Source organism: Dipodomys merriami, unplaced genomic scaffold (assembly GCF_024711535.1).
Source record: "Dipodomys merriami isolate MVZ:Mamm:240054 unplaced genomic scaffold, mDipMer1.0.p SCAF_5, whole genome shotgun sequence".
In the NCBI taxonomy this organism is placed as follows: domain Eukaryota; kingdom Metazoa; phylum Chordata; class Mammalia; order Rodentia; family Heteromyidae; genus Dipodomys; species Dipodomys merriami.
The window spans coordinates 45,721,898-45,743,327 of NW_027206068.1; the positions used below are offsets into that span (position 1 = coordinate 45,721,898).

The 21,430-nt window shown below is 38.7% G+C and overlaps 1 protein-coding gene and 1 long non-coding RNA gene across 8 annotated transcripts in view; one reads left to right on the forward strand and one right to left on the reverse strand.

The window, feature by feature from the left end:
- Positions 1-21,430, reverse strand: part of Ica1 (islet cell autoantigen 1) — a 144,912-nt gene that overhangs the window by 122,090 nt on the left and 1,392 nt on the right. For 5 of the 7 annotated variants that reach the window (XM_069996566.1, XM_069996563.1, XM_069996568.1 and 2 more), the window contains exon 2: positions 1,761-1,861. In XM_069996566.1, the coding sequence (XP_069852667.1) occupies positions 1,761-1,777 (17 nt within the window). In that variant the 5' untranslated portion in view covers positions 1,778-1,861. Of the gene's footprint in view, positions 1-1,760; positions 1,862-2,338; positions 2,468-21,430 lie in introns of all 7 variants that reach the window. The other 2 variants (XM_069996567.1, XM_069996564.1) reach the window with 2 other exon arrangements.
- On the forward strand, positions 75-19,532 carry LOC138809716 (uncharacterized). Its single transcript, XR_011366930.1, has 3 exons — positions 75-202; positions 13,323-13,405; positions 19,393-19,532. It is a non-coding gene; the product is annotated as an uncharacterized lncRNA (long non-coding RNA).

Consider the following 21,430-nt stretch of genomic DNA (forward strand, 5'->3'; position numbering starts at 1 on the left):
TAACAGTGAAGTGATAGCAGAAGAGTAAGATAAGAGGCTAAACTGCAGCATGTCTGAAATCTGTTACAGACAAATCTAAAATAGTCAACCTCAGTGTCAGAGTGTGGCACAGTGGCTGGAGCTGGTAAAAGAAACAGGCATAAAATTTCAGAATTTACAAGATGAGAAACTCCTAGAGAGCTGCTGTCCAACACTGTGTAAGGTGAGTAATCCTGTATTGCTTATGTTAAAATTTACTGATGAATGTGATGAAAGAAGAGTATGAGACCTTCAAGGTCAACTCATATATTTTTACATTAGTTAAAAGTTTTATTATGACCTCATGTCAGAGAAAACAGGATAAAAATATCAATTACATATAACATGCACATAAGAACACTCTACCCCACAGAGTATGGTAATTTCACAGGAATGGGATTCTCAGGAGTCAAAATTATATGCAAGCATCCATGGAAATAACACAATGAGTCCCCTTGAACAATTAATATATGCTAATAAAAATGAGAAGACAGATGGACTTCTTTCTATCTTTTTGTTGTTGTTGTTGGTCATGGATTAACCATAAAATATCATCCATTTTGAAAGGAAAAGGGACTTTAGAAGTCTAGTGAATTGCTACCCCCAGTATCTGTCATTTAATAAATAAGGAACCTAAGGTGTCAATGGCTTAGGAATCTCACTCAGAGTAGCTGGGATCACAGTGCACTCAGTAGTGAGCTATGAAATGGACTAAGTGGCAGAAGGAGCCTGGGAAAGGACCTACTTCTTAGGGTTTTACAGTCTTTCTGAGACTACTATTTGGCTGAGCCTCTTGGCAGGGTAAGGTAGTCACTCCAAGGACCATAAGATGAAGTCAGCTCATAGCCATAAAGAAGAAAGATGAAACAATGACAGAAATAATCCTCACAGCTCTCAGATGACCATCAAGTGGGAAGACTCAGGGAAATTAAATCCCTTAGCCATTTACTTATTACTATCTAAAATTCATTGCTGTGAAGATACGTCATAAAGTCTGACAGATTATAAATGCTTCTGAAATGAGAGGAAAAGGATTGAAAAGTAAATTCCTTAGTGTGATTAACTGTACATCTGAAAAATGAAATTATTTACTGCACTTTTTTTCATGATGCCAATTAAAGAATATAAAACTTGACAAAGATGTGCCGGCTTGGTGGATCAGGGCTTTAAAGGATTCAGAAACATTACCCAAGCTACTCCAGAGCTTTTGAGAATTGTAAAATGCTATTCAAATGTGTTATAGGTACATGAATGAGAAAGCTAACTAGCATGTGTGATTCCATGTCTATTTTACTCAGCATCATATATTTTCAACCACCATTGCCTTCTGAATGTTCACAAAGGGAAGTTATGACTTAAATTAATCTGAGTACTTACTCTGTGATTGTAAAATCATTCTTTATTTCATAGATACACTACATAAAATTCTTTTACACACCTAACAACGGGAGTAATGAGTAAGAAAGTGCCAAAATGCATCAAGTTACGAAGCTATAAACAATATTATACTCCCAAGAGAAAATGGAAACATAAGTACATTTCCTAGAAAACACATTAGATATGAATTTAGAATGTTTATCTCTTACTTTTCACTATAGTTTACATTGGAGAGGAGAAAATAGGTTATTTACTACGAATGCATCTCTTAATTTTTCCATTTAGTCAATATTTATTGAGCATAAATGATGTGAATTCTATTTTGTTAGCAAAGCTCAGAGTAGGAAAGAAAGTAAACTACTTACCATTTGTGTCCTGACATGTTTTCTTCTTTTTTTTATTCTACTGTTGATGATTTGGGGAGAAGGGGCAAGGAAAACACATGATAGGATATGTTATATTAAACCTGAAATAAAAGAAATATATTTAACAGTTACACATTGTATTATATAAAAATTTCAACCTAAGCAATTTCTAGTTGCATTATAGGGGCCAAACATTTTAGCAGAATACAACACATTAGTAGTGCCTAGCTAGGAAACACCAGAAGAAATATCATAAATAAAGCTTTAGAAAGAAACAGAAAAGATGTTAACATTAATAATAATAACAATCAGAAAGCAACATCAGATGTTATCATTTATATGAAGTTTAAAACATGCAAAATACAAATTACTGATATATGCAAATATATAATAATGAAGGTCTACCTTTTAAATCTTTAAATCTATAATGATCATATTTTTATGAAAGAGTTGTTTGAATAAAGAACAAAAGAAAAATATGGATTGAACTGTGATGAGGCTAGTTGTGTAAAATATTAAAACCATCAACAGTTTCATTCCATTTATAAAAATTAAATGTATTTCTAAGTGATACATACAACATACGTATTAAGCTGAGTGTTGATGACTCCTGCCTGCAACCCTAGCAACTCAGGAGGCTGAAATCTGAAGATAGTAGTTTGAAGCCAGCCTGGGCAGACAAATCCGAGAGACTCTATCTTCAATAGCTATCAAAAAGTGAGAAGTAGAGGTGTGATTCAAGTGGAAGAGGACCAGCCTTGAGTGAAACAGCTAAGTGAAAGTTCAAGATCCTGAATTCAAGTCCCTTTACTGGCACACACACACACACACACACACACACACAACCCCATCAATATTGGACATATTAATGGCACAACATATATTGTCTTGATATGCAGTATTTGAAAAATAATATACACCAAGTTCCAGGCAGCAGACCTAGAAGTACAGGGAGGATGGAAGAGGTGATCTAAAGAAGGTACACAATAGCTTTAGCTGTTATCTGTACCATTCTTTGTATTAAAGTAGGTAATGATTATATTTGTAAGCCTCTTTATTAGATTTGAAATATGTCATATTCCATGTCCTAAAGCAATAAACTAATATGTTGCACAAATACCTAAAAACCCACATGTTAAACAAAAAAGACTTGAGGGCTGGGAAGGTGCTCAGTGGTAGAGTGCTTGCCTTGCATTCATGAGGTCCTGGGTTTGATTCCTCAGCACCACATAAGCAGAAAAAGCCAGAAGTGGCGCTGTGGCTCAAGTGATAGAGCCCTAGCTTTGAGCTAAAGAGCTGAGGGACAGCACCCAGGCCCAGAGTTCAGTCCCCCTAACCCACAAAAAAAAAAAAAAAAGACTTAATAGGCTAGAATTGGATACCAAGAAAGATTCAATGGGGAAAGACGTATTTATTAGCTTACTATTGTCATTTTATTTCATTAGTAAATCTGTCACTTCATTCTTTTTCCAGTCACTTTGTTTGCTTCCCTTATGCAAACTAGCCAGGCTCTACATTAAACTTTAGTAGTTACTGGAGAGACTAGAGAGCGCACTACACAAAGACAAGGCCTCTGGTCAGACATAGAACCTCTGGCTGTTGCCACGTCAGCGCTAAGCATATGAACACGATGGCATGCTCTATAAAACCTGATCATTCTCCCTGCATCTAAAACAACCCCTAAATGTGACTAGGGCTTTCCCAAGCTTTTAAAAACTGCTTTAAAATCTGGGGAGTTAGCATGGTGATAAGAGTACTCAGCTAGCATGTACAAATTCCCCCCCCCAAAAAAAGTAAGTTTGATAATAATAACAAAATATAATAACTAAAAATACATTTGAAGGGAAATAAATTAAGGTGATAAAATTCTAAGCTTCTGACACAGGGATGAGAGAATGAAAGAAGGAACAATTCAAAGTATTCAGATGCCTCTGAATGGCAGCACCCCACCTGCTGGATGGTTGCCAGTGTCTGGACCAGTTGCTTTGGGAACAACATTCAGGATGAGTATGCACTGCCCTCCCTCAGTGCCATCAGAACTCACTAGCTCACAGTTTTCTCATACGCGCACAACTTCTCTGCAAGAACACCATTATTTTAATTCAGTATTTCCAACAAAATCTCTCATTAAAAAAAAATTAAATTATACTCTTGCCTTGAGTTTGATTTCATTAGAAGCTATTGGGATAGTTTACTTGTGCTGGAGACTGAACCAGCTTACCTAGCTTTATGGGTGCCAGGTAAGCACTCTATTTCTGAGCTACACCTTTAGCCTTTCTCTCCTAATTTTGAAGTGCATAGGGCAGTATTATTAACTTTATGCACCCTGGTGAACAACAGATCTCTAGGATGGTTTCATGTTGCACTGACTGAAACTATATATCCAATGAAGAGCAATTTCCCCTCTCCCCCACTTCAGCCCCTAGTAGCTACCATTGTACTATGATTCTATAAATTTGGCTATTTTATTGTAAAGGTGATATACAGAGCAGTTACAGTTATACAAGTAAGTTAATGAATACATTTCTTTTTGAACAGTGCTACTCCTCCCTCATTTCCTCCCACTTCCCCTCCCCGTTTTCTTCCCCCGCCCCTAAGTTGTAAAGTATTTCCAATATAATGTCTAGTGCATATCACTGTTGCATTGGTTCACCCTTCGAAACCTCACCATTTCTGTGATTCCCCTTTCCTTCCCCAAATCAGAGAAACATATACAAGACAAAGGGTACAGAAATAAAAAACAGTGACAACAGGGAATAAACCAAAGTAGAAAAAAGAAAGAAAAAAGAAATAATTGTAAACAGTACAATAAAAAGACCCTCTTGTTCTATTTCTTGGAGTTCATTTCAATAAACATCATTTTATATGGTCATACATAGCTACTGAGCTATTGTGATCCTCTCCTAACATCTGTTTCATACCAGAGACAATAAACATCTTAAGACTTGCTAGCATAACCCATCTCATCTTGCTTTGTCACTTTCCAAACCCAGTGTTAAAATCATTACAAGTTTAAAAAATTACTATAATCTTTATCCCCTTCACTTCAGTTTAATAGCCTCATTTATCAAACATGCATTGAGCATGGAATTCATATGTACCAGGTATTGCCCACAGCCTAAAGGTCCTTATAATCTAGATCAGCTCTGTCTTATAGAAAAATACTATGAGTTACACAGGGAAATTTAAATGATTTATAGACTGGGTGATAATGCTGTAATTAGCAACTCAGGAGGCTGAGATCTGGAGGACTGTGCTTTAAGGCTAGCCCATGCAGAAAAATTCACTATACTCCATCTCCAAAATAACCAGCAAAAACCAGGGCTAGAAGTATGGCTCAAATGGTAGAATGCCAGCCATAAAGACCTTGGTACCACCCAAATATCTAATGGCTGTATTGAAAAAGTAAAAAGTAATAGTAAAAACAATTATAATTGTTTATTTAACTAATATGTATCAAATATTATTTCAATATGTAACCAATATAAAAATTACCAGTGACATAGTTTTTAATTCCTCATTTTGTACCAAGTCCGAAATATGATATACATTTTATACTTACAGTAAATCTCAAATCAGACATTAAGTACTCAATAGTCTCATGAACTTACTGAGTACAGTATTAGACAGTCTAAGCAGTAAAGATAGACATATAAGCATACATTCCAGAGTCAGGAGACCCTTGACATATATAATAAAAACCTCGACTTTCCAAATGTGTAAATTCTGTGGTAAAAATATCATTAGAAAATGGCCAAAAGGCTATGATTGGCCAATATTTGAATGCAGAATTTTCAAAGGAAACCATCTCTCCCCTTCTGCCACTCACAAAACAATCCCAAAATGAACAGCATCATATCTGGAGCTTTCTAATGGCACAGAAAAGTTCCACTGTGACCATCTTCCCTTGGGAGATAACACCAAGGAGAGCAATTGTCAAGTTGCTTGTGATGACAAAAGGCAAAAGCACCAGTTTTGTCCCTGTGAACTTTCTTCTTCCTCATGAATGTCTGTCTTTCACAGTGAAACTCTGTCCCCTCCAGGAAGGCATAGCAGTTGTGCATAGAAGTAGAGCACATACACTCATACAAGTCAGCAGATAGGAAAAGCAAGTTGTTATGGATATATCAGCCTGGGAAAATGGAAATGAGTTCGGAGGTATGCTCTGTGTCTAGAACAGAAGGAAAGGAGAAAGATGCTTTCTGTTCAGAGATTGGCATCTGGCCAATGATGGGCAATCTACCCCCTTGAGACTTGCCATGCAGTCCCTAGATGGAGTTGCAATATGTCTGCCTTATGGTACTAGGAGAAGCACCAAAATCATAGTTGCCCTCGGCCACACCCTTCTGACTGAGAGAATAAGGAGGGATACTGAGTTCAGATTTCATAATCAAGTTTCATGCAGTCATTATGCTGACTTTCCTTTTATTTTGACACGAGATTTAAACACTTGTACACTTGCTAGGTAGGCACGCTACCACTTGAGTTACGTACCCAGGCTTCTTATGTATTTGGTTTATTGGTGGGTTTTTTGTTTGGTTTTCTTTGGATAGGACCTCACAATTTTGCCCAAGAACAGCCTTGAACTAAAATTCTCCAACCTTAAACATCCTAAAAAGCTTGGATTATGTATGTGAGCCAGCATGCCTGGCTGGCTGGTTGAGATGTGAGTCTCAATGACATTTTATCTGGGTTGACCTTTTATTTTGATTCTCGCTATCTCTGCCTCTGGAGTAGCTGGGATTACAGATGTACCTCACCATGCCTAGCCTCCACTTATCCTCTTTACATATACTTTCTGTGCTTGGCCCTTATTTTGTTTTATTTTGTCGGTCATGGGGCCTGAACTCGGGGCCTAGGCGCTGTCCCTCATCTCTTCAGCTCAAGGCTAGCACTCTTCCACTTTAGCCACATTGCTACTTCTGGCTTTTTCTGCTTATGTGGTGCTGAAGAATCGAATCCAGGGCCTTATGCATGCAAGGCAACCACTGAGCCACCTTCCCAGCCCCTTAGCCCTTATTTTTAATCACCCAGGTGAACTGGAAAAACAGCAATAACTACCCTCTTTGTCATTACAACTTCAAGGTACTTCAAGGCCGTTTTTAGCAAATTGAACAGCTTGGACATAGAAGTTTTTTCCCACTCCATTAAGGCTCACAGACGCTAATGCAAACATGGACTTTGACTCACTGATGAAAAGTAAAGTCTATCTTTGGCTGCCTGGAGCCCTCGTACTGGATTCCTCTCCTTGGAAGCATGAGAGAACATTCTCATTTCATATGGGCTGTCTTCAGCTGCAATGAAGACTTGTTCTGGCCTAGAACCCTTTCCTCTGAACCCTTCACTTCCACAGTGAGTGGTAGATATCTCTGACTATATTTAACTTAGGCATAGAGCCTAACTTTCTTGAGCCAACACTTATTCACAGGAAAAGGTAAGACCAATCATCATTTTATCATCTGGGTACTCATCGACCCACAAAAGTTTCACATCTAAAGTTAATTACTGTGCCAACTTAGGTGGTAGAATTTTTCTCTCCTGTTCAGTGAGTTTTTTTTCTGCTATTTCAAGAATGAGCTGAATCCACAATCCTTCCTCCTTGTGTCTGCATGTGGCATATGGTAGAAATTCTTGAGTTGCAGATCTGAGCCAATGAAAATTTTGTAATTTTCTCCTAATTTATTGAAAATTTCTATTGTGTAGACAAAAACTGACACTATGTTTGAGCTCTTCAGTTCCGTTGTGCACAACAGCATTTAACTCTCTTTGAGGAAATGGACTGGGTTTTTGTGTTGTTACTGCTATTTTTTCCTATAAGCAGCACACTTTTCAAGAAAGCAGACCATCTTGCAGCCATGTGGATACAAAGTGGTCCCTTAGAACCATCCCATAGAGAAGTCACTCAAATGCTAGCTTCGTAGCACCACATGGCATAGAAGCTGAGATGCAAGTCTGTTGACATTTCGACATTCCTGAAAATGGATTTGTGTTAAAATCACAACCTCATCAACTATTTGGCAGACACTTTTGTTTTTCATGGAACATAAAATGGTAAGGCCTCACAAGCAATGATTTCTTATATTTGATGATAAGCAGAATAATCTCCCATCACTATGTATCACAGACTGTGGTGCTATTTGTGTACATCTGAAAGAGATCTGCTGTGAGAGAAGGCGCAGTGCTAGCTGTGGGGTGGAACAAGGCCACAATAAGGGAAAATGTCCCCTTATTATCGAGAAGAGGGAACAGAACTGGATTCCTACATGGCATCTGGGCTATATCTTTGAAAAACTAGCAGTTTCTGATCAGGCAAAGGATGGGGGAGGGTGTGGACTAGGGAGTTATATGGAAAGAGAGCACAGAGAATAAAATTCTTCAGCAATCGAACAGCATGGTGATTCTATTCTAATGCATCTGTAACTTATAGACCAAGTGATAGGTCAGAGAAAACAGAAGCCAGTCACTAAAGGCATCCACCACAAACACTGAAGTTTGTAACAATGTCTCTTGGCTTTTGCTTCCAATTGGATAAGACTAATTTATATCCTCTCCTCTGAAGAAAATGACCAGTTTTCACTATTATGTTTTTTCGTACAATAAATCCTACAGGTGAGCCAATCACTTCACAAAAGTATACTTAACCTGTCTTTAGAGAAGCAGAAATGGTTCTGCCAGTTTATTACACCTGCTACTGCTATGCAAGTGACCTGAAAGGACACAGTCTTTAGGTTTATTTCTCTGCTCTGTAGTTTCACAATAAATTTAATCCACAAAGGAGAGCAGAACAGAGAGGAAAAACAATGGAATGAAGTAATTTCCTTCCCTTTGAGACCCAGAGACATAAAAGCCTGGTAACACAAAGCCAATTAGCATCAGAGGTGAGGACCTCCATGCAGGCTTCTCTGTTCGCCTTATGAACAGAAGAAATACAATTTTGTAGAAGTTCTAGATACCAAGGTAAAAAATAATGGAATGAGCTGGATATGGTAGAGCATGCCTGTCCTCCTGTCTATGGTGAGAAGCCTAAACAGGAGGAATGATAGTCCAAGCTGGAGAAAAGGCAAGACCTAGCTCAAAAGCAGTCAGAGCAAATAGGACTGGAAACAGTTGCTAACAGTAGAGCACCTGTCAAATAAATAAAAACCCTGGAGTTAAACCTACTACGACTAAAAAAAAATTTAATAAAGAAATAGGTCTGTATTTACTTTGGTAGAGTATGTTTCCATCTTATATCCCCTAGATTTCTTTCTCATACTTTTAGGTCAATTATGATTTTTATAATTTCTTATGAGAAGTGTGTTTGGAGTATAAAGGTGTTTTATCAGAAACAAAAACAAAACAACCCTAGAAGAATTTCTCTAGGCATAATTAACTGCGTTCATGATTGTTTTAAAATCCTGGTTCATCAGATAGTGTCTTCAAGCTGTTGAGAAAGGGAGATTGAGGTGTAGGTTAGGAAGCCAAGTTAGCTTTTGTTAATCTTTGCAACAGCAAAATATTAAGATAATTTGGAGTAGGTTTTATGGATTTTTAAAATATCTCTCAGACATGACATAGGTTTTCCTTCAGATTTTCATAAGGTTATGTTTACTTTGAGCATTGTAGTGAATTCTCTTTCTAGTCTTGTGCCTCCCACAAATAATTTTTGACATTGTATAAACTCACAAGTAAATGTGAAGCAGGATCACACCTTAATTTTATGAGTTAGCAAGTCTCACAAGAGGAAAACAGGCATCTAGAAGATGATGAGTTTTTATTTGAACTCTATAGATGCAATTTACTAGTAAAATCTGTATTTTATGTTAATGACTTGGGGGATCTTAGTGTGTGTGTGTGTGTGTGTGTGTGTGTGTGTGTGTGTGTGTGTGTGTGTGTGTGTGTGTGTGTGTGTGTGTGTGTGTGTGTGTGTGTGTGTGTTGGGGCTTGAACTCAGGGCCTGGGTGATTTTATGTTAATGACTTGGGGGATCTTAGTGTGTGTGTGTGTGTGTGTGTGTGTGTGTGTGTGTGTGTGTGTGTGTGTGTGTGTGTGTGTGTGTGTGTGTGTGTGTGTGTGTGTGTGTGTGTGTGTGTGTGTGTGTGTGTGTTGGGGCTTGAACTCAGGGCCTGGGTGATGTCCCTTAACTTTTTTGCTCAAGGCTGGTGCTCTACTACTTGAACCACAGCTCTACTTCCAACTTTTTGGTGGTTAGCTGGAAATAAGAATCTCAAAGATTTTTCTGTCCAGGCTGACTTCATCTGTGATCCTTAAACCTCAACCTCCTATGCAGCTAGGATTACAGGCATGAGCACCAGTACCCAGCTAAGATTATTATTTTTTTTTTTTCCCTCAGCCATGGGGCTTGAACTCTGGCCTTGGGCGCTGTCCCTCAGCTCTTCAGCTCAAGGCGAGCACTCTACTGCTTGAGCCACAGCGCCGCTTCCGGTTTCCTAGTGGTTTATTGGAGATAAGAGTCTCATGGACTTTCTTGCCCGGGCTGGCTTTGAACTGCGATCCTCAGATCTCAGCCTCTTGAGTAGCTAGGATTACAGGCGTGAGCCACCGGTGCCCAGCTAGATTATTTTATTTGTATTTCAAAACAGCTCAGATGCTAAAGTATGAGCGAGTAATAATTAAGCTTACTGCCTCCCTAAGACTACCAAAATCATATACTACTGTAAATATTTGAACACCTCCCAATATACCCCCCAATATAAATAACAGTCTGTCCACCATGACCATGAGACATGTCTGTGCCTCCTCAAATCCTTTTCACCTACCTGCCTTGACTTTGCTCATCAGCAGAACAGTAGACAGGACAGCAAGCATCTAAGATGCCCTTAGTCACAAAATCTATATACTTGGCTTCAATTCTTTTCAGAGACATATCTTAGAGAAAGCATAGAAATAAGAATATAACATCTTCCCCTTGGTTTTCCCCCTTAGGGCAGCCTTCAACTGAAGCCTCCTGCTTCAGTTTCCCAAGTGCTGGGGATTAAAGCCTACCATATTGGGCTGCAACAGATTTTTAAAGATGAGGAAATTGGGATAGTAAAAATGCAGATGTCTTGTTTAAGGTTAGCTTCAAGGTCAGGTTCACCGAGAGAAATGCTGGAATGAAACATTCATTACTCAGTCTACCCAGTGCTCATCTCAACCTTTTCTTCTATTACAAAAGATGTTTTTCACAGGAAAAATTTGGATATAACAAAACCAAGGAAAAATAAGTCAACTATTCTTTAAAATGTTAACATCTTCAACCTTCACATTATCTAACACATTGCCTATATCCTTAGGAAACAAATTAAAAACAAGATAAACACCAAAATAAATGACAAAACTCAAACTCATCACAAGAGGTGTGGTTCAGTGCTCCTCTTTCTTTTGCTTAAAGTCTTACTTTATAAAGGCAATCCACCTGAATTTTCTCTTCAAACAAAAATCAAAGCGGTAATGACTAAGATGCTGGCATTTGCAAACAACAAATCTGAAAGAAATCTGCAAGAACTAGTCATACAAAAAATGGATTTGCAGACCAAAAACAGCAAAAAGAGACAATAGTTTCCTTTTGCTAATAAAAAAAAAAACCCAATTGCCTAGAAAAGAAAATTGCAATATAGGCTTATATTTACTTTTATATTGTTTAGATTGGTTTATATAACTTTCAAATGCCAATTTAAATTTAGCATATAGATTTTAATCTGTATTTATGGTAGTCTTTTTCCTATAAACTTTATCTCAAAAAGCAAAGACAAAGGACAATTTTAGTCAGGCAACGACCTTAAACAATTTCTATAACAAAATACTTTCCTTTCCACCTCCTGCGGAGATCCTGGTTAAATAATAGAAATAAGTGTTATTTTCTTTGGGGTGAGGGGTGTGGCAGTCCTAGGGCTTGAACTCAGCTCCTGGACCCAGTCCCTGAGCTGTTTTGCTCAAGGCTAATGATTTACCACTTGAGCCACACCTCTACTTCTGGCTTTTTGGTAGTTAATTGGAGATAAGAGTCTCATGGACTTTCCCAATCAATCTAACTTCAAAAAATGATCTCAGATCTCAGCCCCCTGAATAGGTAGAATTACTAGCATGAGCCACCTAGACTGTTATTCTTAAATTACAACTACAAAATACAATTACAAAATTTGAAAGACTGGGGCTTGGAAGGTGGCTCAGTGGTAGAGTGCTTGCCTAGCATGCATGAGGCCCTGGGTTCGATTCCTCAGCACCACATAAACAGAAAAGGCCGGAAGTGGCACTGTGGCTCAAGTGGTAGAGTGTTAGCCTTGAGCTGAAGAGCTCAGGGACAGCACCCAGGCCTAGAGTTCAAGCCCCACGACTGCCCCCCCCCCCCAAAAAAATTGGAAGACTCTTAGAAATGCTACTTTTAAAAGTGATTCCAAGTTTAGAAATCTGTAATGGGACAGAAGAATTATCTGAGATAATTTAACTTTATCATGTAAGTCTACACTGTCCAATGTAGCAGTCACCAGCCCCATGTGGTCCCTGAGTGCTTGATGTAGGGCTGTCTGAATTCAGATGTGTTCTATTTGTGAAACAAATAGATAATTTCACATGCTTAGCCAAAGTAAAAAAAATTATAGTAAAAACTATAATTTATATTGATACAATTTGTTTCTCATATTGGTATATTGATATATTGGTATCATATACATTGGTATGTATATGATATATAATATACATTATGTATCATATATTATATATGATATACATAGTATATATCACAATGTATATAATGCTTATGGCTGCCATTATATTTTTCTTGAATAGACTTGGTCTAAGTCATTAAGAAAATCAGCAAAAAACTAGGGATTAATTATCTAATTTAGGTCAATAATTCTGCATTAGATATCTTTAGTCTGTTTTCTGCCTAAAATCTGACAGTTATTCTGTCAAAGATGTCATTTGTAAAACACAAAATCATATATGTGCATCTTAATGACCTTTTTCATAAATTGTTTTAAAAATGTCCAATCCATTAAGAAAAAAACTACTTGTCTTAAATCAGAATCCTGTGAATGATAACTATGAAGTGGATGGAATACAATGACATCATCAGAAGTAAAAAGATAAGTAGCCAATGGTTCACACCTGTAATCCTAGCTACTCAGGAGGCTGAGATCTGAGGATCGTGGTTCAAAGCCAGCCCAGGCATGAGACTCTTATCACCAGTAAACCACCAGAAAACCAGAAGTGGCACTGTGGCTCAAGTGCCTTGAGCTAAAGAGCTGAGGAACAGCACCCAGGTCCAGAGTTCAAGTCCCACAACTGACCAAAAAAAAAAAAAAAAAGATAAGGGAACTTCTGGTTTTCTGGTAGTTAACTGGAGATAAAAGTCTCACTGACTTTCCTGCCCAGGTTGGCTTTAAACTTCAGATCCTAACCTCCTGAACAGCTAGGATTATAGGCATGAGCCACTAGCGTCCAGCTGGGATAAACTTTAAGGTTAACTTCATAATTTAAAGCTTCTTAAAGAGATGACTAAGCTATTTCTTACAACTCCATAGGATTTCTTAGCTTAGAGCAAATATATATGTATATTTTTTGTTTGTTTTGTTTTTACAGAACATTTAGCTCAACCTCCTCTTTTCATGTATAAAGAAACTTGAGTCTGGAGACTGAGTGAAGAAAATTTCCCAAGGCACAGAGTAAGCCTCTTTTCATTAGACTTAAATTGCTGAAATAAACAGACACCAATCTATGGTTTATAAAATGTCCATGGTATGCACAAATCCTGTAAACAAACCAGTACAGCTTCTTCTCTGGAAATGGCCTGTGTTTCAGGACTTTCCTTGATTAAGTTGTGGTCACCAAATCTTGTTTGGGCTTGAGCTGCATTATGAGTAAAGAATGAAGTTAGCCCATGCAAAGGGCAGAAAACTTTCCACTGCAAAGGTAAGCAGATAGAAAAACACATTTTCATGTACCCCATGACCAGAACCCTTGCTACCAATGGACCACTTAGGTAGTGTTACTTGAGAACCAATAAAAGATAAAAAGATTCCTTTTCCAGGTTCTCTCTCCTTTCTCAGAAAATAAGTTTAAGGAATGAAATAGCAAGCACCACAGTTCATAAGGCACAGCCTGGTTGTTTACATGGGGATGAGGAGAGGCAGAGTCATTAGGTGTATACCTGGTAGGACAGGCTCAGGTAGAATAACCAGGAAATTGCATGAAGACATAGATTCAGAGAGAAGCAGGAAATTGGCACCAACACAATGTTTACATGCTTTACATCCCTACCTCCCTCTGTTCAGAGCAATTCAAACTCCTGGCCTCAGGAAGTAGCAGGTGGGAGAAACTCTTTCTTCCTGCAGCTGAGAACCATGGCCTTGGTGTTGCACTGGGCACTTTCTTTCATGGCTTCCATGCTTCTCCCCTCCACTTCTTTGAAATCGAACAGCCCAGTGGCCATAACTACTCACATACTTTCCCCTGTCTCTTTAGGAGGGATGGAACCCACCTTTTCTTCGTTCTACTTTATAGCATCTATTATTCCTTCTCAAGTTAACAGATCTCCCTTGCTTTCTGTCCAAGGCTCACAATCTCTTTCTTTGGCCCCCAAATTAGTGTTCTCTTACCGCTCTTCAGAGTTCAGAACCCACTCAATCTGACTCCTTTCTTTACTGTGCTAGAGACAGTTTTCACTAAACCTGTTTTCTTTGTTAGCTCTTCTTCCCCTGTGCTTTTATATTATTAGGTTCCATTGGGCACCAGTGGCTCATGCCTGTAATCCTTGCTGATCAGAAAGCTGAGCTCTCAGGATTATGGTTTCAAGCCAGCCCAGTCAGTAAAGTCTGTGAGATTCTTATCTCCAATAAAATGGGGGGGGGAGTCAGAAGTAGAGCTGTGGCTCATGTGGTAGAGTGCTAGCTGTGAGCAAAAGAAGCTCATAGATAGCACTCAGGCCCTGAGTTCAAGCCTCAGGATGGACTGTGTCTCTCTCTCTCTCTGTATATTTGCATGCATATATGTGTGTGTACACATGCATGCACACATATCAAATTCAACCTGAGCTATCTTTTATGACTCTGTTTCTTTCTAGGCAATTTCACGTACTTCCATGCTACAACCACCAGCTCTATGTTGATGGCTTCTAAAATTAAACATCTCTGCAGACACCAGATTCACATTTTCACCTGGATACTATAATTATTATATGTTTTTTATTGTAAAAATACTGTACAGAGGGGTTACAGTTACAGGAGTAAGGTAATATTTCCTATCAAGCATTGTTACCTGCTCCTTTGTTTTTCACCTACCATCCCTTCCCTCTCCACCTTCCCAACTACCTCCCCCTCCTCCTCCCTCGCCCAAGGTGTAAAGTTTTCAACATAGTGTCTTGTATACCTCATTGTTACAATGGGCAACCGGTATCCTTATTTAAGCATTTTGTTATTTCCCTTCCCCTCCCCAAATTATAAAAATGTATATACAAGATGCAGGGCACCAGAATCAAATACAGTGAAAACAGGGATTATACTGTGGGGGAAGAACATACAAAAGAAACCAAAAAAAATCACATAATACATTATAAATATATTAAAAACAATAGCAAGAAAGGGGCTGGGAAGGTGGCTCAGTGGTAGAGTGCTTGCCTTGCATGCATGAGGCCTTGAACTCGATTCCATAGCACCACATACACAGAAAAAGCCAGAAGTGGCACTGTGGCTTAAGTGATAAAGCACTAGCCTTGAGCTGAAGAGCTGAGGGACAGCGCCCAGGCCTAGAGTTCAGGCCCCACAACCAACAAAAAACAAACAAACAAACAAAAACAATAATCAGAAAGTAAAAACCACTTATGTTCCTATCTTGGGGTTCATTTTGCTTAACATCATCTTATAGGTCATATGTACATAGCTTTTGACCTGCTCAGCTTATTCTAGACATATACTAGTTATTACAAATAAGGGAAACCATGGGACCTATGTTTCTTTGGGCCTGGCTTACTTCACTTAATATAATTTTTTCTAAGTCTTTCCATTTCCTAACAAATGGGGCGATGTCATTCTTTCTTATGGAGGCATGTGTTTATATATATATCACATTTTCTTGATGCATTCATCTACTGAGGGGTATCTGGGTTAATTCCATATCTTAGCTATGGTAAATAATGCTGCGATAAACATAGTTGTGCTGGTAGCTTTTGGATACTACAATGTTTACATCAGTGTTCCACAGTTAAGCACATCTACAATCTAGTCATTCTCTGTGCAGTTCCTATGATAATCACCAGTCCATGGAGTAGTCTATATAGAGAATTTAACTTCCTTCCTATCTCTTGCAGCCACACCTCCAAGTTATCACCATTCTTTCTCCTGAAATGTGCCTTTTCTATCTTTACAAGTAGAGCTTAATGTAGATGATCAGGGGCAACACCATCCTTGTATCTATTTGCCCACTGCACTCATTATACTGTGGCCTGCATGATGACTGTCAAACGAAAATCTAATCCGACTGTTCTCTGTCACTGAAAAATCCTGAACTTCTTGGCAAAATAAAACAAACTCTGTCCCACTTGCCATACTCTCGGTTCCTTTCATAATACTACTGGTTTTTCATACAGAAGAAATTTCTAGTCATTTCAGTCACATGGAGCTTCTCTACATACACTCTATCATTTCATCACTTTGCAACAGTTCTCTCACTTGGGATGCTCTTCCCTTCCTCTATTCACTGAGTCAACTTACAACTTATCTCCAGATTCAACTGACTGTCACCTCCTCCAAAGCTCTGCTATCTCAAGAGATCTTCATTCCTTTCCTTTCTATGGAAGCAGAAACTACCCCATGATGGAATAGTACTTCCACTGCTGTCCTGCAATAAGCTAATTACATCTGCATTTCCTTTTTCCAGCTGTTGGTCCTCTTTGGGAAAGCACCCTAAAGCTCATGTTTTCCGGCTTAGTTCCAAACACAGCACGTGAAACACAGTATGTATAGAGCAGGAAGCTACAGAAAGGGCTGCCACTGTGGCTTGCCATTCATTGAGCATGTTACATGGAAGAAATACTGGATACCATGACTTTTACCTCTCAACACTATCAAGGGTCCAATCACTGCATTTTGAAAGTGAGAAAATAAGCTTGAGTCAATACCTAGTAAACTCAAGCCTACTTTTATCTTTTGAGTGGTTTTTAACCACTCCACATGACTCTTGGATAATGGACTATTTCTATAAAAAGCCTCACCCAATCACAGGCTCAAGTGCAGTTTGTCCGAAGCCCCTGTCACTATGGTGCTGCTCTACACAATCAATCCTGCAATTATTTGAAGGACTCGTCAGAGTTCCAACCAATAAAGAGAGGGAATACCATTTGTCAAATTAGTTGCTATCTGTTGAAGGATGCCTAACCCAGGAACTATCACACAGGAGGATGAATTTCCTGTACATACAATTAGGTTTCAGACATCAATATCCCTGCCCTATTCTGGGAACACAGAGGCAGGAATGAGTGATAGTGGTGATGGTAAGTGGTGGGGTGAATTTTAAAATGTGTGTCCTTGGGAAGGAGTTAGGGTACTTTAGAGTCATTCCTCATACAAATTTTCTTACGACCTGGATACAGTGGACCTTCCTACTTTTAAATCTAGAATTAATCTAGAATTAATTAATAATCAGAAGTAATAGTGCCTGTTATCTCTGCATTCTGTGGTCCATCATGGAATACTATTTCGTGTTTCCCACTTCATAGTACTGTATCACATTTAACTTTTTTTCAATCTTCAATTTCATGTGTTCTCTGCTAATCTGTTCTAACGCTGACACTGATAGTGTTCCTTAACACCTTTTGAAAATCAGTTCTCTGTTTTCTCCAATTCCACAACTATCCAGCACATAATTAAGATTGATGTTTACACTGATCAGTGTATCAATCCTCCCAACTCACAGAGGATCACAATTGTCACAAGTCCTCAGCTGCTAAAGAACACACTTGCAGAAGGTTTCAGACAAAAAGACCATCTACTAGTATTCTAGACCCCAGTACATGTGGATACTCTCCTGATCCTCTTCCCATTCCCAATCCTTGTTTACCTGCTGAATTCCTACTGATGATTCAAGGTTTTACTCATATACCACTTCCTTTAAGAACATTCTTGGGCCTTATTAGCCCTCTTTCCTGCCTGAGTATGGTCAGTGTCTCTGCCCTGGGTTTCATCTCCCCACTGTGCCCCTCTCTATTCCTTCCTGCACTTGTGGAAAAGTAATTCTAAGCTATATAGATGCAACAAATACATGTTGCCTACTGAGAAAGAGACCCATTTCTCTAATTTGGTCAAAGAATTAATGAATGATGACATCTGAGATGGGAGAATATGACAATTGTCATCATTGGTACATGATGTAGTGCATCATTTCTCCCTTTCTCTAGGCTTACCTCTGGACAGGGAGCTGGCACTCCTCAGACACTAAAGTGTATCATTTACCCACAGCAATGCTTATCTTCTCAACATTGCCAAGCTTACATCATCCCTACTTTATGATGAAGCTCAAAATCAATTATCATAAGTAATTGGCATACCAGTCACCAAGATGGAAGGCTTTCTTTTCAAACTATGGTCTGTGATATATAGTCATCTTTGCTTGGGGAGATTTGTTGGTATTTGTGAAAATCATTTTGTAATCCAAAACTAGACAAACAAAAACACAAACCCATATTAAGTTTGGATTCTGGAGTAGTGAAAGTAGAGCCAACTAGGATTGATGGAGGCTCCAACACAGTTCCATCATAAGCATTTTCCAGGGCAAATCATGCCTATAGTCTTAATCTTATCAGATAGATTGGAGATGACCTCAAAGAGGCTGAATACTAAATAAGATCATATTTGTTTGCCAAAGTTCTTTGTTAAGGAAGAAGACTAGTGACCAATTTGGAGTGCCATGCTAGGTAGTTTGGTTCAGTATTCTCGAACAGCAGAGGAGAACCCTTAGCAGTTAACAGGAGATAGGGGAAGCCAGGCTAATAATTCACATTTAACAGGCCCCAAATGAGTATTTGAAGCAGTTAGTTTAGATTTGAATTCCTGGAGTCTAAATAGGAGATGATAAGCAAGAAATAATTTGGGGTTTCTTGTTTTTTTCTTTTATTTAGGTCTGAGATTAGAAGTAGGTACCTGCCACTTTCGCTCATTGGCTAGCATTCTATCAACCATAATTCTGGATTTCTAACAAGCTGACCAGAGAAGTTTCTTGCTGATTTACAGATCACTCTGAAGGGCTTAGAAGATCAACCTCTATAGGAACAGAGACTTAGCTTTGTTCTGGAACATAGATTGCCTACCTTTATAGATTGTGATTGTACAACTTGAGAGTACATTTTTTTTTCCAAAGGACAAGCTCTTAGTTTTAATGCAAAACCATCTCAAATGTTCAAAACCATTGAATATAATCCCAATAACAAGTAAAGCAACAGCAACCCTTTCAGATACAGAGAACACATAAGATTCACATGTGCAAGAATAATCCATTGCTAATTCTTGAGTCCTATTCACCATGAAAATAACATGTAGATGTATATATGTGATTTATAAACTCTACCCTAACCCCTTAAGTTGGATAGTCCAATTCTAAAAATAAGGCAATAGCAACTTCGAGAGCTCTTAAGTTATCTGCTAAAAGGTTCACGGTTTCACAGGTTTTGTCCTATGGATGGATGCGTCCATCTGCGTGTGATGAGGCAGAACATGATAGCAGGAGAGCATGGCAGAACACAGCTACTTACTTACCTCATGGCAGCCAGGAAGCTGGACTACTGGAAGGAGAAGGGCAGGTACAAGATATACCCTTCAAAGACATACTCTGCAGTGACCTGCTTCTTCCATGCAGGCCCCACCTCCCAATAATATCATCAAATTAAAAATCACTCAATGGATTCAATTTATTTTGTTAGAGCCTCCAGGATTCAATCATTTACCCAAGACTTTATCTTCTATACACGGTACTAGAGATCAAGCTATGAACACATGAACCTTTCAGAAGACACTTGATATGTAAACAATAGGTTCTGATCCAAGTTAGGATCAAGTTAGGATCCAAAAGCTGTGTGTTCTGGATACCTTTCCCAAAGTGCTAGGTATGACTCCAATATGAAACACAACTGATTGGGAATCAAGAAAAATGTGAGAAAAGAAAATGTCTGTGGCTATTAGGCTTTACTGCAGCAGCTTCTGGGTGGGTGTGGAGGAGGTGGAAGTAAGACTCCTTAACTGGTAATCTACTTTATTAACACATGTGGACTGCATCTTGACCACAGATTCTCCAAATCTGATAATGCAGATGGAAAGGACATTCAGTGGCCAGTGGGCTGACCACAATGCTGTTACTTACTCTTAGGTTTCTAGATGTCAGCTGCAACCAGTAAAGAGGAAATATCTTTCCAGACCCTGGTGGCCTATAAACTTCCCCACCCTTTCCTAATAAACCCTAGTTTACCCTAGTAAGTCTTGTCACAGTTGCCCCGCCTTACCTCCCTGTGGTAAAATTGCTTAGTCCTGGGGGCGGGGGCAGTGAAGTGGGGAGGGGGGAAGGAATGTAGCTTAGTCAAATACTTTGAAACAGCAGCAATGTTGAAGTTTTCTACTGAGTAATAAAATTTGCTTGTTTCCTGAGGAGAGATATGCACAACAATAAGGATTCTTAGAGAAAGCAGTAAGGGAGATTTCTATTTAAGTATACCAAATGGAGCAAGGGAACCGCTTTACAAAATAAACCACCAGGCAATTTATCAGCCATGTGGTTGGCATTCAGTGATCCTTGAATGGAGAACCCAAGGTCAGTTTTTCTAATCTCAGGTTTCTCCACTATTATTAACAGCAATATGTAGTTTAACTGGTGTTTCCTATCTAGACAAACACACTACCACTTGAGCCATGCCCCCAGCCCTTTCTTTCCCACACCTGTCCTGGAACTCCAGCTCCTCTTCCCTCAGCCTCTCAAGCAGCTAGGATTACAGGCATGTATGATGCCAGCACCATGATGTATCTGGTTCTAAGCTTTCACCTTTAATAACAGTGCAAGTATTTAACTATGTCACAGAAAAGATCAAATAAGCAAGTAACATCTCTTGCAATTAAAAAATATATTTGTGGTATTTGAGCCGTTAAAGATTCCAGACCGGCTTTGTTCCTTAATGGTGTTCTCTACAAAGTGTTTCAAAAATAAAGACTGAAACCCAAAAAGAAAAATTTTGGCTTAAAAAATCGCTTTAAAAGCAATTTTAAAATGAGTGTGTGTGTGTGTGTGTGTGCGTGTGTGTGTGTATGTGTGTGTGTGTGTGTGTGTGTGTGTGTGTGTTCAACAGAAACTGAGTCTGGAACAAGGATAAAAATAATAAATATTTGCTACTTCACTCCTCAACAATTCACATCTCAGATCTCAACCAGCAAGCCACAGAAATCAGTTTGAGGGATTTTTTTTTTCTGGAGAGACTTTACTGAAATATGGGGGCACGAACCAATCTTCAATGAGTCATAACTTACAGGACCTTAATGCTTTACTGAACAGCATTTTCAAACAAGCATTTCCCTGGCCCTGCAGATTTCTCCAATTCCCAGATTTCGGTGACTTAAGGCTACCACTCAGGATAATAGACAAAACACTTTCTTGTGCCGGTACATTTTTAATGCTACAGGAAAGCAGTGAGTATGTTGTTTTCTAAACTATCATTCTCTTCA